This window comes from Tamandua tetradactyla, chromosome 1 (genome assembly GCF_023851605.1).
Source record: "Tamandua tetradactyla isolate mTamTet1 chromosome 1, mTamTet1.pri, whole genome shotgun sequence".
Classification (NCBI taxonomy): Eukaryota; Metazoa; Chordata; class Mammalia; order Pilosa; family Myrmecophagidae; genus Tamandua; species Tamandua tetradactyla.
The window spans coordinates 168,106,767-168,130,227 of NC_135327.1; the positions used below are offsets into that span (position 1 = coordinate 168,106,767).

At 37.1% G+C, this 23,461-nt stretch overlaps 1 protein-coding gene across 1 annotated transcript in view; it reads right to left on the reverse strand.

Moving 5' to 3' along the window:
* Positions 1-23,461, reverse strand: part of GRM8 (glutamate metabotropic receptor 8) — an 829,821-nt gene that overhangs the window by 299,452 nt on the left and 506,908 nt on the right. Inside the window, exon 6 of the mRNA XM_077123963.1 lies at positions 4,981-5,181. Coding sequence (XP_076980078.1) covers positions 4,981-5,181 — 201 coding nt within the window. The remainder of the gene's footprint in view (positions 1-4,980; positions 5,182-23,461) is intronic.

Here is a 23,461-nt window from a genome sequence, read left to right on the forward strand (position 1 = left end):
TCTCAATAAAGTTGTCTTCATACAGGTCTTTCATATTTCTTCATGCAATATATTCTAAGATATTTTAAACATTTTCACAAAGGAAACAGACTTTTGTTTTCCATACATTTAATAATGACTTCTTAATTTATGTAGGAAAGTTCTAAATGTTTGAATAGTAATTTTATATTTAATCATCTTACCAAAGTAAGTGCTTCTAATAGTGTTTTAACTTGTTGCCTTGAGATGATCATTTGAAAATAATCATGGTACTGAGTTTTCCTTTTTAGCAACCTCATTTTCATTTCATGCTTGATCACATTGGTTAAAATTTATGGAGTAACAATAGTAATGGTAATAGATCTAATTCATCTCTTTCCTGGCGTAATCATGTACACATACACACACACACTCGGCTATAGGCTGACAGAGACACTCTTTATTACATCAAACATCTATTCCATTCTAGTTTGTTCATGTTTTTCACTTGTATCAAAAATAAAGACTATGCTGTAATCAAGTGGCTTAACAGAGACTTATGAGACACTTTCTTATTTGACCTATTCTCATGATTGTAGTACATTTTCTAATATTAAGCCCAAATTAATTTATTTCAGATAGCTAACAGGTATTTTAGGCAACAAATTTGTTTCAAGGTCAGTCTATGATATTCACAGACTCCCAAAATTGTATATTTGTTAATTTTGTAGTAAGCCCCCAGATCTGGGAGTTTTCAAAAGAAGACACTGTTAATTTCTACTTCTTTACCAGTCTCTTTGATTCCACAAAGATGTCCATATTTTCCACAGAATATTGAACACTGAAATGGTTAGACCACTGTCTCACTGCCAAGTTTAGGAAAGTTGCCTCATTCTTCTTCGCTTCAGGGAATTCTACTACAATAGGAGGGCTTGAATTAAATAATTCTAAGACTGAGACCTCTCTCGAATTCTCTCTGATCTATGTGATTCCTAATTTGCATCTCCCTTGGCCTGACAAAGCCTCACCTGCTTTAAGAGGCCATCAGTTTCAGAGACCCAGGCATCATCTTTCTCTCAGGCTCACTCCATGTAAGCTTTCACCATAAGTCACTTCTAGAAATAGCCTAAATGTCCCCTTCATAGAGAGTAGCCCATGAAGCAAGTTTGTACTACCTGCTCCTGGCCATTGATAATTTGGAACAGAACTGACAGCCAGATGCAGAATATGGTGCATGTAATTTTTTCAGTGATGAAAAAAAAACACCACTGTTGCTTATGTCTTTGATGCCAAATAGAAATTTGTACCAAATAGAAATTTGTAGTTTAGTAGTTTGACTAAATGGTTCACCTTTAACTAATTGTTTTGATAGTGAATGACTCTGACCTGAAACAGCAATTGTTCATCATTCTAAATTTCATTATGTTCTTTACAGTGCCAACTAAATGACAAACCAAGTACATTAAAACTTTTGTTAGGTTAGGCACGCGCCACAGCAGATAACAATCTCAGCAACATAGAGCTTTAAACATCCTTCTCTTTAATTTTATATCAACAGTCTGTGTAGCATCCAGCTGCTTTGTCTGCTTCCCCCACCACCACACCCACTCTTACATACTAGAAGAAAAGTCTTCCTCTGCATCGATGACATGGTTTTACTATATCAAACTAAAATGGACCACCAAAAGCAATTTTTCCTGATATCTAATTAATGTGAGAAAGAACCAGTTCAACAACAATTTATCTACACAGAAATCACTGTTCAGGGCAGCTGCCATCCAATATTTAGATGGAAATTACAAAGCAATTTCAGCCAATGGGTCAATTTTTTTAATTGCCTGAGAGTACATTTTGTAGCTCACTGATCATGGTAGAAAATGTGGGAGGTCGGCACACATTGAAAGTTGCCTTATAGTCTTACTAAGTTCATTCTTGGACAACTGGTAATAGTTATGCTAAAAAAAAACCCTCCTAGGGTTTATAAAATATTTATGTGTGTGTGATGTTATAGTAATGAACTGTAGGTCTAGTCAAGAACATGAGCTTTTCAGTAGATTAAAATCTGGTCCTCAGGAAGCCGGTTTGGCCAACCACACACCCCCCACCCTTGCACCTCCAAACTTTGGGGAGTGGGTTTGCTGTCCCACTAAGTGAGAACAGTGACCATCTTTGCAACCTGACAACCCACTAAGCTGGCCTCCAATTAACAACATAAAATAGCCATTTCCTAGGTTTCCAACAGAGAACACAAACTCTAAATGTATAGTTGCAGCTTCTATGAAGGGCCTAGCAGAAAGCAATGGTTTAATTTTTTTTTATTCAATGTGTGTCCCATGGAGCTATTGGGATCTTTCAAAGTGCTTACAAGTAGAACATGAAGAAATAGAATGGCCAACATTACACTAAAACCTTCAGCCCAGCAGTTCTTATTTTGACTGACTTAAATATTAGATTTCTGAGTAGAATTCTTTTGAAAATAAAGTTGAAAAATATAAAGTGAAAATTGCACATTAGGCATCAAAATCCTATATGACACATTTCTTTTAGAGATAATCCACCCCCCCCCCAAATTAATTCTCTCCTGAAAAATAGAAAGGTTTGCTTTCATCATACATTGAAAGGTATGTAGCCTATTGTCTGTCACTTTATACTTTCACTGTTAGGAATCCCAGAACTAAATGTAGTTCTTGATCCTGGGTCAATTGTTTGTTCCTCCTTCAATAGTTTTGAAGGCTTGCTTTCATTTGAACACTCCTGTATGTCTTTTCTCATAAAATATCAGAGTATTAATAACAAAGAAACACTAAGAGATAAGCCAATAATGAAGTGAAAAATCGGTGAATATCATGAAATTTTCTGAAAATCGAAAGAATTGCATATTCCATAAAAATTTGCTTAAGCCCAGGTTTATGGAACTCAGCAAAGGTTCAAACCACAAACAATACAAATCTCTTAAGAGCTCAAAAAGATTCTCTTCTAAGTTAATACACTAAAATTCATGTACTTCACTTAACCCTCACGTTATACATACTCTCATGTGGGAAACAGTTATATGATGCTTGAATGGATCCTGTTGTTTTCAAGATGAAAAACAAATAAGCATGTCCTGTAAGATTTCCCATGCTCTATCTGCCTGACTACTCATTCACCCTTGTCTCAGACCTTTCTCTCTTTCAGATTTCAGTTGTTCCTAACTGCCTAGATTAGGAAAAGTTCCCCTATGTGAAGCTCTCAGTACATCTCCACTTTCAGCTCTTAATGGAGATCATATAATTATACCTGCATGTATTCATTTGATTTATATCTAAGTTCCCAAGGAAACTGTAAGTTCCATGAATGTTTTCTCTGCTTTGTCACTATTTGTCACATAGAATGGGCTCAATAAATATCTGTTGACAAATGACATTTTACATCAGTTTCTCTGTTCATCATGGGTGGAAAGAAGTGAATTATGCAAAAGATCAGCCTTATCAAGTCAAGCACAGTGACAGCAATTGCTGTCTGATAGTGTAGAAGGGGAAAGAACTTATAAAATTAGACAGAAGAACTCAGCAACACTGGAGTCTAGAGGCCAATTGTCTTAATAGTCACTAGGCATTAAGACCTTCTTTAATAGTCTTTAATAGCATCATTATATTTCAGCCTGGTATAAAAATTAAAGCCATCAAGGAAGAGTTTGGTTTGATCTATACTGAAGAAAAGACAGAAATTAATAATTTGCCTTTAAAGGCATCTCATCCCATTTTGCTTTAAAATATCTTCCTGACCTCTGGAGGTTAATTTCGATTATTGAGAAAATGTACTCATTTGAATTTCTCTTCCCACCACCTAAAAATATAAGATAAAGTGCTTCTCAGCTTTATGTTAGGGTAAATAACCTCATGTTGTAACACTCCTCTTTTGCTCAATTTGATAACTGCATGAAAATTATTTTCAAATTCCCTTAGTGTTTATATTCTTTAAAACAGATTAATGTTATATAATGTTTCATAAGAATTCTGCTGCAAATTCTCTGTGCCAAATGCAAACCAACATTTTCCATATTGCTTGAACAAAGCATAAGAAGAACTTTTCACTTGAATTCTAAATTGAAGATGACCTTGTGCTTTTTTGAGACAGGCTGGTAGCTGAGGTCGCTGGAGTGTATGATGACGGACAGTGCAGCGCTGTGCGTGTCCCGGAGGTACGTCCATTGTGCGGATCACAACTAACCGAAAGAATTAGATGGCTCAGAGCATTCTATCATTTCATTTGAAAATAATGGCCAAAGTCACGGGCAGCAAACAATACAACTTTCATGAAAGAACAGCAGCATTCAATAATCCCATCACTTCAGACAGGCAATTTGGCTATTTCAAACAAAATTCAGTATATTCTATATAGGTTTCTTGCGACAATCACAGAAGCAACATTTCTGCTCCTATAGTAAGCAAATCCCATCTGCACTGCATTGTACATAGTTCTCTTAAAAGATGCATTGCAGTCCCTTACTTCTATTCGACCAAATCATTGAGGGAAATACAAGGAGAGGGGAATAGATGATAGAAACTTAGCACAGCATTCTTAGAGTGTAATTATATAACAACTCCAAATCATCCACTTTCTTCAAGTCAACTTACTGATTAGAAAGCTTGAAAAATCAGCTTCAAAAATAGTGTCTACAAGTCCTTCTTAAATAATGGCATGAACAAAACATCTCACAGAAATTGAATCTGTTGTCAATCGCTCAAAATGAACCTTCTAAGATATTTCTGAAATCCAATATTTAAGTAGAATATTTTGATTGATAGAGGTTTATTTTTAACCTTCGCTTCTTTCAGGAGCAGATTAATGGTAGCAAAAAAAAAATGCCTGAGATATAAAAGCAGGTGGAAAAACTCACACTTCTGATTAAAACGGAGAACTGCTTCTAATCCTGTGCTTTCCACTCTGCCTCAGTACCTTCTATATATAGGGAGAACAAACATACCCTGTCACTTCCAAAGTATTTTGAGACTGAAAAAAAAAATAGTTGCAACTTACCATTAAAATTTACAGCCCGAATGTAACCAAGTAGTTCTTTCCCATCAATGGTGCTCATTCGTGGACAAAGGCCAATGGATCCAGGGCAGAGATCCTTGTGCATATTATTCAGGGCGTAAGCCATGGAATATACAGCATCAATTACAAATTGGACCTTTCCTTCCTGTTCATAAGATGAATCCCGTGCAATTCGCTCTAGCCCTGCAAAATAAAAAGGAGCCATCAATTCACTTTGTTAGAGTTAGGTAAAAGATGGCATTACAGCTAAGATTTCCATCATTTGAGGCATACTTAGTGAGAGAAAACTATTTAATTTTATTTCCAATTACTTTAGTCCTGTATTTACTGAGTCAGGTTTTTAAACTGGGTATTGAATTTTTTTTTATTTGGAAAGAAACAGAAATTATTTCATTAGCGACAAACAGGTATAAAGTAAATAAGAAAAGTATTGTTCCATTATCTTTATTTCCACCTTATTGACGCATATTAAATTGTGCATTCTAGTAATTAATTACATAACATTTTGGTAATAGCTTGATCTGTTTTTGTAAAATGTATAGAATATCATTCTTTTCATCTACCTCAGCTTCAGGAGCAGCATTAAATTAGAGGCCTCTCTTTTAGAGCCCTTTTCTCTACATATTATATGATAACGTTTCCTTAAGTGAAATATATCTTTAGGACAATCGCCAGATTAATTTTCTTCTTGAATTCAGTGTTTCTTTTTAATCTTCTATCAAAAAGATGTAGATCTCCCAAAATTACTGTCATGCAGAATAACTGTATTTGTGTAACCACATTTAAGGCTGAGAATTGGCATCGGTGATTACCTTTGGCTTGGAGTTTATCATTTAATATGTAATAGAAGCATAGAATGTAAAAATGAAAGATAATACAAAGTTCTCACTTTGCAATGAGAAAACTGAGACTTATAGATGTTAGGGTCATGTGGGCACATACAGTCGATTCAGGAAGAATTCCCAGGTCTCAGGCTCCGAGGCCAATATTATCTTTCTCTTCAAATTTGGTGGATGGCAAGCCATGGATAACAAGAATTTGGGCACACACACACACAGAATTATAGAAAGGACACCAAGGGATTGCTATGGAGGCTAAACTGGATTGCATATCATAACTGCACCTGCCCCAAACTTTACACATCCATACACAATTGGAGAAAGCAAACTTTTCCATAGAGGGGAAAGAATGAATAGATGTTTTAATGAATAGATGTTAGATTCAACACCTATTCATTTTCTTCGCATTAATACAGATCTGTCTCCTCTAAATTTAGAAAGTTGAATTAAAATGGGTGTTTTCTGTGTCCATGATTTTTATAACTACAGTATTTATAAAACCAGTGACTTTCTTTTAGACAAATGTATTTGTCAATTTATTGATTTTTATTCATCCAATCACAACATGTTTTTCTCTGTTCTCAGTTACTTTTGACTCTCTGCATCTTTAAATGTTGATGGTTAGTGCTCTGTTCTCTGCAGTCTTACATGGTGCTGAATTCTGCTCCTCCCTTCCTGATGTGCCTTTTCTAATTTGTTTGATGGCTCAACTTTCCATCCCCCAAGCCTGAGTCCTCTTTTTACTTCCTCTTCGGGGTCCATTCATTTTCAACAATTTCAACTGTTACCTATCTCTTTGCACTAGAAATATAAATCGGAATTGTAAATATTGGTTGTATACCCTGAGATATTTGATTGACTTATAATAAGCAACTTCATTCCTTTTGGAAACTAGCTTTTTAAAGATTAGTTTTCTAGGGCTTTTCCATCACTTAACTGCCAGCCCCATGTTTCCAGGTGCCTATCACATCTCTACATATTCTGCTTCCATGTCCAACTCAACATACCTAAAACCAGACTATTCTAGACAAGCATGTCATTAGTTCTCTAAAACATCCTATAAAGGCTTTTGCATGTTGGGGAGTACAGATGGGCAGGGAGTCGTTTTCACAAAGAGCATCTTCAAGGTACCAAAATGTATGTTCTCATATTCCATCTACCTTAGCTGACTTTATCTACACAGTGTTCCACACAGATATGGGACAATGTCCTCTCTCTATCTCAGTGAGGCAGTTTTGCCTTCTGAGCCTAGCATAGCATTGTTTGTGCCCATCAGGTTACCTGAGTAAACAGTCTTTTCAGCTTATGCCTAAACTTTCTCTCCCACAGTTTTAAACACAAAGTAGACAATTCATAAATAAATGTTAAAGAATGATCACAGCAACCAAAAAGAACAGTCCTTGTTAGTCTAGCACTGAGAAGTTTCTTGGGACATGGGGCTAAAATCAAGACAGTCCTGGGCAATCCTGGATGGTTGTTTAATATAAAAAAGAAGCAAGGTACAAGGAAATGTACGATATAAGACTTTAAAAGCCAACTTCTAGAGTAGGTCCCTAGATTTATATGAAGATCCATATGTATTTCATTTATTTTGCATCACTAAACTTGGTAACTGAAAATAAAGATGATGTGGCCCAAAGCAGTTGTTACCATGCTTGATTACCTTCTTAAGAATAGATTCCTCAGCATCACTCTACATTTACAAAATCAGAAGCTCCAGGCTTGGGGACCTGAGGAGGCCCCAGGAATCCTGACACAACCAGAGTTATCTGTCTACCAGCTTTTGGAAACCCCTGATCTACAATATTCCAATCCTTTAAAGTATTAGCATAGTTAGTACTTAGAGAATGCTATGATATTGAAGTACCCAAATAGAAATAATTCTTTCATGGTATGCGCAACCAGAAAATAATCTCATCAAATCCCCTCCTTTCTCATTGGATAATTAATCTAAAAACATGTTATTACCAGTATTGATACATTTTAAAACTTTGACCAACTCCTTAGGCACTCAGTGGGAACCCAAGAGCTGATTTTAAGGGTAAGAGAATGAAAAGATGTGAAATGGTCTGCAAATAAGAAAATGTAAAGCATTAAATGTTTTCCTTGTGTGAGGTTGGAAGCAGAGAAGATGGAAAATGAGCAGAGAAGGAAAGGGAGGAAAGAGGAGAGAAAAGAGGACTGTGTGACACGGGGAAAGACTGGAGCCCAAGGTACAGAAGTGGCATAAGGATTTTTAAAAACACAAATGCCTAATATCCCAGGTTAAGTTGCTTGTATTACTGCTTTGTAAATCCCTCTGCTGCAGACAGACAGAAATACACACATCCCTCTTGTGAATATTAGTATTTGTTTATTTGAGTTTGCTTTTCCTTTGTGCACTTTAAAGAAAAGTGAGGTTATCTCCATCTTCATTAATCAGAGAGGAGGAAAGAAAACACATCTGGAAGCCACAGAAAATGTCTAAGATGAATTGATTCAGAAGGAGCAATGATCATGAGATCATAAAGGAATTCGGAAAATTTCCACAGCCCGTGGAATACATGTTAAGAGCAGATATGTGTGGATATTTTCAATCACTACATGCTAAAATGTTCTGCATTTAATGTATTATGATTGCATTTTAATGCTACCGCAAGCTATCTATAAACTTATATCAATCTATAAAGCTATTCCCAAGCATTCAAAGATTGGGATAAATTTACATACGACACTTTCCTGGTAGAAATACCTTAACTGAACAGGCATACTCTTCCATAGCTTTTCCTAAGAAAAAAATTCCATTTCATATATAACTGGTTCATATGCACTCTCATATACCATATAAAAGGCAACATTTAAATTTTCATTACTCAAACTATTTCCTTGAATAGTGATAAAATCCAGTTAGTCTGAGTGGCCATTAAATATATTCAGTTTTGCTCTTGTTTTCATTAAAAATAAATTGAGGAGGCCGTTTAATGACCAGTGCCTGTAAACCAAGGACTACTCTAAGGCTTTTGCCATGTTCAGTGGAAGCACCCAGTGTAGAACTAAAAGATGTAACTCTCAGCCTATTTCTAAATTTAAAAATAAAAACAAAAACATTTGTTCTTTTCAGGCTAGTTAGACAGTGTATTTCTCTTTTCGCTAACACTTCAACTTCATGATGACACTTCAGATTTTACAGCAGCTAGAGTTTTTCCCTCACTTCTTTTATCTGATGCTGCCATTCATCTAAAAGAGCAGTTTGGGAAGCTGATAGAGACTTATCAACTTAATTGGCTATAAAATTTCATTATGCTATAGTTTCTAAAACTAGCAATAAATGCATTGCTATAAAGTACTAAATATCATCAAAGGCTGTATGGCAGTCATCCGTTTAAAACATCACTGACTGCAAAAGCTGCAATATGTTTTAGTGTATAGTTTAAAATTAACAACATACAGCCGTGTTTACATGGTGGGAGATGAAGTCAGCCTCATAAATTTTATAGCAAGATTGTTTTATATTTTCATTAATGAAATCTAGAACTCCCTTCTTCTCACATTCCTGGGAAACACAGTTAATTCTTATTGGTCTAGGCAATGCTTTATTTACCTTCCTCAGTTAAGGTCTGTCAGAAGTAGCCATATCTTCTTGGTAAGGTGCCACGTGTTCTTGAGTTTGCACAGTGTTGTGGACATTACAATAGGAATTTCTAAAAGGAGCCCGATATGAATTTCAAATTCTTTGACTGACACAGTAGTGTTCTTAACCTTTGCTCTCTAAGAATTTGTCATTCCAAAACTGAGATGATGGAGGGTTGTTTTCCTTTTCCTGAAATCACACATATAAAGCTTCTAATGTTAATGTACCGATGAGCCAATAAATAGCTGGTCAATTCAATGCAAAAAAACTGGAAGTCATAATTGTCATTTTATTCCCAGAAAACAAAAAATGTTATTTTATTCAGCTGGTTGAATTTTTTATGTAGTTTCAACATAAGGTAGAGTTCCTGCTACACTCTAAGCTTGTAGGTTAAAAAAGCAATTCTTGTTTAAGTTCCTCCCTGACATTTTCTTAAGTATGCAGCAACTATTTTAAATAATTAAATCATTTTCTTGGAGTTGCTGTGGAAAGGATGGTAAGAGGAAGGAAGAGAAGTTTGTGAACCTGCTATAAATAAATACATATATGCATATAGGACCAAATGTAAAAGTCATTTGGATTCCATAAGAGCACCATATGCCTTGATTTTTGACAAGACAGAGACATGACCTCCATGCTCTGTATCATACTTATGCCCACATCACACACATATTTTGTAACCACAATGTGTGACTTTTAAATTAATGAGGATGACAGCAAGAATTGTACTGCACACTAAAAAGTAATCACTATCAAGTTGGCAAACATAAATCATCCTTACTGAACTTAAAACTGATTTGGTTTCAAGGATGCAGTAGCAGTCAAAGAGGGAAGCACAGGGAAGAAACATAGGCATATTCGATTGTAATATCTCCTCAGAGCTAAGAAGCACCAATTAGAAGTGTATACCTCTCCAACTGCAGAGAGATGAAAACATGGGCCCTGGGATAAGACAGTAAAACAAACTGTCTGGTGAAAGCAGCTGGCTATAAGAGAAAGAGGACTGACTGGACCTGAATTCAGGTCCAGCTGTACAATTTAGAAGGCTTATAGCCTTGGCAACATTCCCAAACCTCAGTAAGGCTGGGGCTTGAACTGAGGAAAAAATCACCTTGCAGGGCCTTCCATAATGAAGAACCCCAGCTCTCTACCCTCCTTTCTTGGTACAGCCCCACTTCTCTCCGCTCCACACTTACACACCTGCTTGTAGGTTCTTGATAGAATACAAAATATCCAAACTGCAGGATTTCCCTCAGGTGTTCCCTCTGCAAGTCTCTCCGTTCTACCCACATGCCTGCTACTTACTCTCCAAGTCTCAGGTAAGATGTCATCTCAGGTTTGGCAGACGTAATGATATTGAATGCTTGTTTTTAATTTAGCAGCCTAGATTATCATTGAGCATTTTAAATGCTAGGTTTAAATACTGAATATTGTTCAGTAGGAAACAGTCATGACCACATTTAAAATTGTTTCTGAGAATGGTGCCTAAAGTGAATTGATGAAGACATAGACTGAAGGTAGAATACAAGTTGGGATAAGGACTGATAGAGGGCAGAAATAGGATGAAAAAAGTGAAAATGAAAGCAAAGGAATTAGGGAAAATATGTCAGATGTCAAACAATTTTGGCCACCTGATTAAACATGGGAGTAAGAGTTTGGGACAATCCACAACTCAGGAGTTTTAAGACTAGGGAGTATAATGTTGGCACCATTTACAGAATTTGAAAAGTCTGGCAAATGTTCAGTTGATGGCATTTCTCCAATTACATCAAGACCTCAGTTAAAAGGATTGATTTTTAATATTCTGTAGTATTTCTTATATCTCCTTTCATAGCATAGATGTTATTAAATTTGTTGAAGTATTTGAAGAGAATATTTGGAGCAATCATTTGACAGTAATCACTTGACAGTAATCATTGACAGACCATGACAATAGTTGATCATTTTCTTTTAACACCCAGTAACTGAAGCCACCAGCCAGCAAAGTACCATATGCTGTGCTGTGGTAAAGCCAGTATCCTCAGTTCTAGTTCTGACACTGCGACCGACTGACTCTGTGACTTTGAGCATGTCATGATCCCTCGGACATTCATTTTCATCTCAGTAAAAGCCATGAGGATGGAACAAGAACCTGCTAGGGCTAAAATTCTCAGGTTCTAGGGCATGTTCTATTTTGTCTAAATGCTTCCTTCTTACACTCCCTAAGGTCACATGAACACCGCATAGGGTGCAACCCAACAAATCCCACTAAACCCAATTCTCCAGAGAAGTTTGGAACATCCAGTGGCTGGGCTGCTGCTAGCACCTAGGAATTCGGCACTAACCAAAAACAACTCCCATTGATCTGAATTGTTCTTCCTGCATCCCAATCCTGGTTAATTATGTCACCAAATTTTCATTATTCTTAGCCTTGAGCTATATATTGTATCTGGTTCATCAAAAGGGAGAAAGGTTTTCAGTTCTCTTCTTATTTTAAAGAAATGACTAAAGAAATCAATTGTGGAAAATAAGGTCAAAGAAGTAAATGGAGGAGGAGTGGCACAAATAATTGAAATAGACAGGGCACTTCACAAATAGCATCCCTAACATCCTCACAAAGAGTTACTATTCCTATTTTACATAAAGGCACTAAGACTGAGAAAAGTTGATTAATTTATGTGATGTGACATATTTGTGGTAATAAATTGCAATTTAAAGTCAGGCTTGAATCCAAAGGTCTATCATTAATGTAAAAAATTTTTTGACCCTTCCAGCAAAGGTTTACCTTTCCCTCCTCCGTACTGTTTAACTTTCAACCACTTCACCCATGATTGGCTTGTTTCCTAAGTTAGGTTGTAAATAGAGATTCAATGTAAGGGCACATGAGTTTTAAACTCTAACGTGAGTAGTGGAGCAGGACCAGAGGTTAGGAATATTATGAAATAATTTGAACATTTACACAAGTATTGTAAATGTAAAAAGGTATAATATTTACATTGAAATGCACTAAAAAGATGGGAAAATTCCTGTAGTATTTCAAAGATTTTCCTGAACTATGAAAAAAGTCATCTTGCTTATGAAGTCGAGCATACACCTAAGAAAAAAAGGAAAATTATTTCAGGTGTATAGTTAAAATTCCCAAGTCAGATGAGTTGCATATTTGTGGTGAAAGCCAAAGCTAATAACTTGAATGCATTTATACTTATCAATTAGTAGAATAGTTTAGCCTTGGAAATGATTGTGTGTGTATGTGAGTGCACACACGTGTGGGGGGGAGTGTTTTACATATCTATAAAATCTATAGGAAAATAACCTCAACAAGTTTGAAAGAGAATTCTACAGCTAAAAAGGTTCTGCTTTTTGGATTCTACAGTAGGATTTGTCAGAGACCTGAATAAGCAGACATATTGGAATAATGAACTAATTTGAGTCTCAGGTTTATCTGTTTAAAAAGGGCAGAGAAAATTACAAGATGAGGGTCCTCTGCTGAAAATCACTGCCATTTTCATCTATAATTAAAATGTAGTGCTATGAACTGAAGCATCTTATCCACCTGAGGACACAGGAGACACTTGTGAAAAAAACACAGTATCTTCTCTCCTGTCTCTTTTGTGCTTACTAATAAATGGAAAGTGCTTCAGGCAGGTGCCAGGTGTCCCCTTCAGGTGTTAAAATTTGCATGCAATGCCCTGGTGTTCCTAAAACACTGAAAAACCTAAGGTAAGTGGCAAATAAGATGAAGAGGGTATCTTCAGGCAAAACAACCTGTTTAAAAGAAAAAAGTTCAGCACAGGAAGTTATTTCATGGCTATATCCCTACATCCCTAAACAAAGAAAAGGCTGTTTGATAAATTCAACCAGTTGCATTTTTCTATATAGTTATATCAGCTCATGCATATCAGAGACGAATGTTGACTCAAAATAATGCATACAATGTTGGCAAATAGTAGAAATAATTTCTCTCTTTAGAGCATGTTAAAGAACACCCCAACTATGCTGAATTTCATCTTTCTCTATTTCAGCAGACAGGATTTTCAAGGGCCTGCAGCTTGTTATAACACTGCAGACTCTATGACTTGGCTTACAAAACATTTTATTTTATACATGTTTTTCTAATTATAAAAGTAATATACCGTGTACTAGAAATATGGAAAATAAAAAGGAAAAAATAGAGAACATCTAATAACCCATCATGGTAACCCTATTTGCATATTGGTCTATTTCTTTACAGCATTCCTCTCTCTTTCCTTCTTTTTTTTTTTTTATTGGGAATCAAGATCATACTGCATATACTCTTTGGAATATGCTGTGTTCACTTCACCTGTAGTGAAAAGTTCCAAAAGTATAATGCTTATGCTTATATTGTAGTTCATATAATGGGTTCAGGCTTTTGCATTTAATTCTTTCCTGATTAGATAGGTAGGTGCCTAATCTATGGTTTTCGGATTGTTAACCAATTATCCCCATACTATGTATTCAATTCATAAAAGGTCGTTTTAACTTATTCAAATTGTTTATAGCTTGAATATATATCTGAAGTTACTGCTCCAGGCCAGTTGTATCTTTCTGTACTAATGCTGAATTTTTTTACAATTATTGTGGCTTCAAAATAAGTTGTAACACCTATTCAAGCAAACCCTCTTATTCAAAAAAATTCTTGGCTAGTCTCACAAATGTTAGAGTTACTTGAAATAGTTTTAAAAATACAACTTTTATTAGAAATGCATCAATTTTTAAATTAATTGGAGATTTGGCATAACTGCAATATTAAGTGTTTTTGTTTATTCAGATCTGGAATTCTCAATAAAGATATCATTCCCATTTCTTTTTAAGTTAATTTCTCAATGTTTTCTATTTTCTAGCTTTATGAAATAGGAATTTTTCCCACTTTATTTTATAATTTGTTATTCTTGGTATAATTAATGAATTTCAATTCATTTTTAAAGTTTTTTTAATGCAATATTATTGAGATATATTATATAGTGACATAGCATAAAATGATCCAAATTGTACAATCAGTGGTTCACAGTATCATCAAATAGTTGTGCATTCATCATCACAATCAATTTTTGAACATTTTCATTACTCCAAAAAAGAAATTAAAAAGTAAAAATAAAAGTAAAAAAGAACACCCAAAACATCTGTGTCCCCTCCCCCATTATTATTCATTTATTTTCTGTCTCTTTTTGGTTCTTACCCATCTGCCCATCCACTGGATAAAACGGGGTGCCAGTCACAATGTTTTCACAATCACACCGTCATACCTTAAAAGCTCTATAATTATTCAATTGTCTTCAAGAATCAAGGCTATTGGATCACAGTTCAACAGTTTCAGCTATTTCCTCTAGCAACTCCAATACACCAAAAACTGAAAATGGGTATCTTTATAATGTGTAAGAATAAGCTTCAGAATGACTTCTTGACTATTTGAAATCTCTCAGCCACTGAAACAGTATTTTGTTTCATTTCTTTCCCCCATTCTCAAGAAGTCTTTCTCAATTCCACAATGCCAGGACCAGGCTCATCCCTGGAAGTCACGATTCCTATTGCCAGATTTACTCCCCTGGGAATCAGGTCCTACATAAGGGGGAGGGCGGTGAGTTCATCTGCAGAGTTGGCTTAGAAAAGTCACATCTGAGCAATAAAAGAAATTTCCTAAGGGTGACTCTTAGGCATAATCATAAGTAAGCTTGACTGCTTTTTTTGCAGGAATAAGTTTCATAAGAGCAAACCTCAAGATTGAGGGACTTACCCATCAAACTGATTGCGAGGATATCAGTTTTCCCCAGGTGAGGAAGTTGAATAGTTCCACCTTTTCCTATAGTTCCTCAAGAGAATTTTGCAAACACTTTTTAATCTTCTGCCCAGACTACTCTGGGATGAATTGGGGCATCACACCTATCTGTACAAACCAACAATATCTCACTCCCTATTTAAGGTTCCATATGATTATGGTGCTAGAATAAGCTGACCATACAAGTTAAAGTAGATAATGTACCACAGAAAATATAAATTTTGCACCAAATAAACATCTCTTCCTTTGGTCTCACACAGAAGTTGAAGTTTTAAAATACAGTCAATATAATCCTTTCTCCTTTAGTGTGATTTACCTTATTCCTACTCAGATCAGCTTCATTCATATCTCTAGTTTAAGTCTGATCACTTTTTCAACGTTTTTAACAGTTGCTGTGCAATGCTGACTTTCACAGCTGCAGAACTCTAGCCCTGAGTCTAGACTCTACAGGTACTTGTACCTGATAAAAGTATTTGTACATTGAAGTACCAAAAGTTCCAGGGAATGACCAGATTATACATAAAGAGTTCTGCATCTCTGAATTTAGAAATAACCATTACAACTCAGGAATAGAAGTTACTGCTGTAAAAGCTTGCAATCTAGGAACCTTTACAATAGGCCTTCACTTGATAACCTATGCTTTTGAATTTGATTCTCAGAGTTAGAACTTTAAGTTAGGCCATATTAGTGAGACATAATATTTGTCTTTTCGTTTCTGGCTTATTTCATCCAACACACTGTCCTCAAGGTTCATTCAGCTAGTTTCATGCCTCACAATTTCATTCTTTCTTGAGCCCCTTAAGAGTCCACTATAGGTATACACCACAGTTCCCCCTTCTATTCCTCAGTCAATGCACCCTTAGGCCACCTCCAACCATTGCAAAATGTGAATACTGCCACCATAAGCACCAGTGTGCACATGTCCATTCCTATCCCCACTCTCGGTTCCTCCAAGTATACACCTAACTATGGGGTTGCAGCATCATATGGCCACCCCACACATAGCCTCCTGAATTTTTATCTCTCTACTCATTTTTAGTTTTATTCACACATCATACAATCCAACCTAAGTAAAAGAATCGATGGCTCACATAGACATTCCTTCATCACCACAATCTATATGAGGATATTTCCATTTCTTCCAAAGAGAATCCCATAACTCTCCCCCATATCCCTTGTTTATTGACATTTAGCTTTGACATATTGCCTTTGTTAAATTCAGTGGAAGCATATTACAATATTACTGTTAACTATAGACTCTAGTATGCATTGATTTTATTTTTCCCTGTATACCATCCGTTTTTAACACCTTGTAATGATGACACTGATTTGTTCTCCCTTATGCACAAGCACTCTTACATTTGTGCATTTAATCATCACCATTGTCCACTCTAGGCATTGCTGAGTTATACCATCCCAGCCCTTATCCTCTGTCTTTCCTTTTAGTGAGGCTATATAGCATTTGTCCTTTTCTTTCTGGCTAATTTCACTCAGTCTAATGTCCTCAAGATTCATCCATGTTGTTACAGGTTTCATGACTTTATTCTGTCTTTCAGCTGCAAAATATTCCATTGTATATATACCACACTTTGTTTAGCCACCCTTCTGTTGATGGACATTGGGCTTTTTCCATCTCTTGGCAATCATGAATATTGCTGCTATGAACATTGGTGTGCAAATGTTTGTGTCCTTGCCTTCAGTCCCTGTGAATATATACCTAGTAGTAGGGTTGCTGGATCATATGGCAATTCTATATTTAGCTTCCTGAGGACTGCCAAACTGCCTTCCAGAGTGGTTGAACCATTCTACATTTCTACCAACAGTGAATAAGTATGCCTCTTTTACCACATCCTCCCCAGAACTTGTACTTTTCTGCTGTTTTGATATTGTCCTTTCTAGTAGGTGCAAGATGAATCTCATTGTGGTTTTAATTTACACTTCCCTAATAGCCAGTGAAGTTGAGCATCTTTTCATATGTTTTTGAGCCATTTGTATTTCCTCTTCTGAGAAGTGTCTGTCCATGTTTTTCACCCATTTTTTTAAATTGGGTTGTTGATTTTTTTTGTTATTGAGTTGTAGAATCTCATATATTCTGGATATTAAACCCATATCTGATATATAATTTCCAAATACTGCCTCCCATTATGTAGGCTGCCTTTTTACTTTCCTGACAGAAGTTCTTTGATGCACAAAAGTGTTTAATTTTGGGAGATCCCATTTATCTATTTCTTTTTTCATTGCTCACACTTTGGATGTCAGGTCTAGGAAACCATCTCCTATGACAAGGTGGTTAAGATATTTCCCAACATTCCCTTCTAAAAGTTTTATGGTCTTAGCTCTAATGTTTAGGTCCCTGATCCATTCTAAGTTGATTTTTGTATAGGGTGTGAGATATAGATTCTCTTTCATTCTTTTGCAAATGGATATCCAGTTCTGCAAATACCATTTATTGATGTGGCTGTTCTGTACCAGGTAGGTTGGCTTGACTACCTTATCAAAGATCAAATGTCCATAGATGAGATGGTCTATTTCTGAACACTCAATTCAATTGATCAGTATATCTGTCTTTATGTCAGTACCATGCTGTTTTGACTACTGTAGCTCTGTAACATGCTGTAAAGTCAGGTAGTATGAGACCTCCCATTTCATTTCTCTTTCTCAAGATATTTTTGGCATGGAATAAGAGAACCCTGCCCTTCCAAATAAATTTGATTATTGTTTTTTCTATTTCTGCAAAGTAAATTGTTGGAATTTTAATTGTTATTTCATTGAATCTATAAATCAGTTTGAGTAGAATTGACATCTTAACTATATTTAGTCTTCCATTCTATGGACATAGTATGTCCTTCCATTTATTTAGATCATCTTTGATTTTTTTTTAATAATTTCTTGTAGTTTTCTGTGTATAGGTCTTCTGTGGCTTAGGTTAAACTTATTCCTAAATATTTTATTCTCTTTTGTTGCTATTGTTAATAGAATTTTTTTCTTGATTTCCTCCTCAGATTGCTCATTATTAGTGCATAGAAATGACTGATTTGTGGATGTTGATCTTGTACTCTGCCACTCTGCTCTACTCAATTATTAGGTCTAGTAGCTTTGCAGTAGATTTTTGGGGATTTTTGACATAAAGTATCATGTCATATGTAAACAGTGAAATTTTTACTTCTTCTTTTCTAATTTAGATGCCTTTTATTTTCTTATATGATTGCTCTAGCCAAAACTTCCAGTACAATTTTGAATAATAATGGTGACATTATTATTTTGAATAATAATCAGTTTTAAATAATAATGGTGACATAATAGTGGGCAACCTCATCTTGTTCCTCAATTCATTTTTAATGTAAACATTCTTCTCTCCTCTTATTTAAATTCTGTGCAGCCCAGAAAACCCAGATTTAGTCCCATCTGTTCCTCACAAGAAAAATGCAATAGGGAATGGCTCTGAGATAGGCAGATCAAGATTTCAGACCTTGCCTGAGTCTGTTATTATTCACTCATAAAAATGGGAATTTGCAACCTACATAGCTTATTTGGTGTGAAGATTAAATAAAATAATTTAGGATATGGAGCACAGTATATAGGGCAGAAATGGACACAAATGTGCAACTTTTCCAATTACAGAAACAAAAGAAACAATAACATGAAGCTAAACCCAGTTTTGGCACACCAGAAAAATAGTGTAGGTACAGTTCCAGACCACCCAATGAAGCAAATGTTGCAATAAAGCAAGTTACCCTATATTTTCGCCTTCTAAAGTTATATATACACTATACTCTACTCCATTAAGTAAAATAGCTTTATGTCTAAAAAATGTCTGTACCTTAAATAAAAAATACTTCATTGCTAAAAAATGCTAATCATCATCCGAGGCTTCAGCGAATCATATTTTTGCTGGTAGAGGAGTTTGCCTTGATATTGATGGCTGCTGACTAATCAGGGTCGTGGTTACTGAAGGTTAGGGTGCCTGTGGAAATTTCTTAAAATAGGACAACAATGAAATTTACTGCATCAATTGACTCTTCCTTTACCAAAATATTTCTCTGTAGCATGTGATGTTGATTGCATTTTACCCACAGAATTTCTTTCAAAAACTGAGTCCATCTTCTCAAACTCTACCACTGCTATAGTAACAAAGTTTATGTAATATTCTAAATCCTTTACATTATTTCAACGATATATACAGTATCTTCACCAGCAGTAGAGACCATCTCAAGAAACTACATTCTTTGCTCATTGATAATAAGCAACATCTCATCCATTCAAGTTTTATCATGAGATTGCAGCAATTCAGTTACATTTTCCAACTCTAATTCTAATTTTAGTTCTCTTGCTATTCCTACCCACATCTAAAGTTACTTTCTCCACTGAAGTCTTGAATCCCTGAAAGATATCCATGAAGTTTGGAACCAACTTCTTTCAAATTCCTGTTAACGTTGATATCTTCACCTTCTCCCATGAAACATGAATGTTTTTAATGGCATATGGAATGGTGAATCCTTTCCAGAAGGTTTTCAATTGACTTGGCCCAGATCCATCAAAGGAATCACCATCTATAGCAGCTATATCTTTATGAACTTGTGTTTCTTTTTTAATGTAATTTTATTGAGATGTTATATTGGCACATACTATATAATCATGCAAATTGTACAATCAGTGGTTCACAGAACCATCATATAGTTGCACATTCATCACAATAAATTTTTTCACATTTTGATTATCCAAAAAAAATAAGAATAAAAAAAAAAGAACACCAAGAACATCCCATACACCTTATCCTCCCCTATTATTTATTTAGCTTTGTCCTTAGTTTCTTACTCATCTATCCATACACTGGATAAGGGAGTGTCAGTCACAGGGTTTTCACAATTACATGATCACACCGTTAAAGCTACAGAGTTATACAATCATCCTCAAGTGTCAAGGCTACTGATTAACAGTCTCAGATATTTTCTTCTAGCTATTCTAAAAGACCAAAAGGGATACCTGTATAATGCATAAGAATAACCTTTAGAATGACCTGTTGACTATTTGAAATCTCTCAGCTGCTGAAACTTTATTTTGTTTCATTTATTTTTCCCTTTTTGGTCAAGAAGTCTTTCTCAATCCTCTGATGACAGGGCCAGGTTCATCCCTGGGAGTCATGTTCCACATTTCCAGGGAGATTTACACCCCTTGGGAGTCATGTCCTACATAGAGAGGAGACAAGGGGTTTACCTGCAGAGTAGGCTTAGGAAGAGTGCCCACATCTGACCATCAACAGACATTTTCTAGGGGTGACTCTTAGGCATAATCATACATAGGCTTAGCTGCTCCTTTGCAGGAATAAGTTTCATAAGGGAAAGTCCCCAAATTGAAGGCTTGGCCTAGTAAATTCGTAGTCCCCAATATCAGGTCTTCCTCAGATGGGGATATTTAACAATTCCACCTTTTTCCCCAAGTCTCTCATGAAGCCTTTGCAAATACATTTTAATCTTTTGCCCAGATTACTCTGGGATGTATCAGGGCATCACACCAACCTGTATAAGCCAACAATATCTCACTCCCTATTCAAGGTTCCATGTAATTATGGTGTCACAATAAATTGACCATGCAAGTTAAATTAAATAAGGTACTACAGAAAATATAAATTTTGCACCCAATAAACATTTCCCGCTTTGATCACACAGAAGTTGAAGTTTTAAAACACACTCAATATAATCCTCTACCTTTTAGTTTGACATACTTCAGAACTAACCAGATCAGCTTCGTTCATATCTCTAATTGAAGTCAGATTCCTTTTCCAGGTTTTAAACAGCTGCTGTGTGGGTAATGCTGACTTTCATAGCTGCAGAATTTAGCTCTGGTTCTCAGATGTCATACAGGTAATCGAAGTTCCAGGGAATGATCAGGTTATACACAAAGACCTCCATATCTCAGAATTTAAAAATAACCATTACAACTCAGGGATAGATGTGACTGTTATGAGACCTTACAATCTAGGAACCTTACAATAAGCCTTCTTCTAATAACCTATTCTCTTGAATTCATTTCTGAGTTTGCACATTATAGTTAGTCCACATTAGTGGGGCATTATAATATTTGTCATTTAGTTTCAGGCTTATTTAACCCAACCTACTGACCTCAAGTTTCATTCACCTAGTTGCATGCATCGCAGTCTCATACTTTCTTGTAGCTGCTCAATATGCCATAGTATTTATGCACATATATATACTACAGTTCATCCTTCTGTTTATCAGTCAGCGTAGGCTTAGGCCACATTTGTAGAGAGCCGCTTTCCGGGTTTGGCCTAGTGGACACGCTGCAGCCTGCTCTAGAGTTCCCCCCGCCCATCGAGTGAGCCAAGATGGCGCTCACATCCTGCTTCCGCAAATGACGCACATGCCCACCAACCCTATCTTCCAATCACCTCTGTATACGTGGCACTAACCTATTGGGTTTGGGCACAGTATATAAGAGGTTACCCGGACGGGGTGGGTGGAGACGACCCGCAGGGAGCCGTACCTGACGGCCGCATAGAGGTTGTTCCCCCGCGGGGCATCTTGTCCCGCGCGGAACCTGTAACAGAGAATGCAAGCTTAACTCCAGTAAAGGTCTGTGCTTACAACTGCTACGTGTCTTGGATCTGTGTTTCTCACCAGCACGGATTTGTCTGCGTCTCTCTGTCTCTCCTCATTGTCTCACCCGCCGGCCGGGGACCAGAGGCTGAGCGAGAAGTCGCGGACAAGTGGTGGCCCGTACGGGGAACCTCTTCTGCTGCCTTTCCCCGAGCTGGTGAGGACGTGCTTCTTGAGTTCGCAGCGGACTTCCCGCGCTTGATCACCGCGAGAAGGTGAGTACTTCTTATTACGTGAGAGTTAAGGGCTGTGGGCGTTCAGGTAGCCCCAGTGAATCGGGAGAGCTCCCCGATTGATTAAAGTACAGTGCCGACTGCAAGCATGGGGCAGTCAGGAAGTTCACCTTTGTTAGCTCCTTTAAAGACCCTTTTGAAGCAGTGGGGTATCTCAGTTAAGAAGAGTTCCCTCCTGCGGTTCCTTGACGATGTTGTTACCTTTGCCCTTTGGTTCGCCCATTCCGGTAGCCTCAGTCTGCCCTCTTGGTTAAAACTTGGTAATGACATAGAACGGGCGCGCCGGACGGGCCTTTGTATGGACCCGATCCTGGTCCCTATCTGGGAAACCGTCCGTGCTTGCCCTGAGGCAGAGTCTATTTCAGGCCTCAGTCCGTCTTCCGCCCTGCTGCAGGCACGGCACGCGCTCCAAGAAACTCAGTCAGTTTCGTCTGCAGACGGCTCCTGTAAGAGTGAGCCGCCAACTTGCAAGCCGCCAGAGTCAGACGTTAGTTCGGACGACTCTGACTCGGAGTCAGATAGTGATGAGACCGAGGGTGCAGACGCGCCTCCGCTGATCGATTGGGGGAGGCCCCCTGTCTCACCCACGCAGCCTTCCGCTCCGCCAGCGCCTGCTGCAGGGACGCGGCGGCTTCCGGTGAATGGTTTTGGTGATCTCGCCAAAAACCCTCACCACGGGCTCCCTCTGGTGGCCGAATCAGGTAATTACAGTGGCTGCTCTCCAACTTCTAAGCGCTTGTTAAAAGGAATGGGATATGTCCCCGGCAAAGGCTTAGGAGCCTCATTGCACGGGCGCGCAAGGCCTATACAAGCTGTCTCCAATTCTGATAGACTAGGCCTGGGTTTTTCCTAGGGGCCACTGAGGGGAGACTCCCACCCACACCTATAAAACTAAAGTGGAAGACCAGTACCCCGGTGTGGGTGCCTCAGTGGCCATTATCACAGGAAAAACTCTCAGCATTGCATACTCTAGTGTCTATACAGCTAAAAGAGAGCCATATCATTCCCTCCACATCGCCTTGGAACACACCCGTATTTGTCATAAAGAAAAAATCAGGCAGATGGAGATTGTTACATGATTTAAGAGCCATTAATAATTGCATGGAGTCTATGGTAAAATTAAATACCTGCATGTGTCAGTAGACACATGGTCTCAGATATTATTTGCCTCTGCCGAATCAGGAGAAAGAGTCCACCAAGTAATTGCACACTGCCTTGCCGCTTGGGCAGCTTGGGGTAAGCCGAAAATATTAAAAACAGATAACGGACCCGCTTACACCAGCAAAGCCTTCCAAAGATTTTGTGCAAATATGGAAGTGCAATTAAAACATGGTATCCCTTACAACCCTCAAGGGCAAGGAATCATTGAAAGAGCACACAGGTCTCTTAAAGAC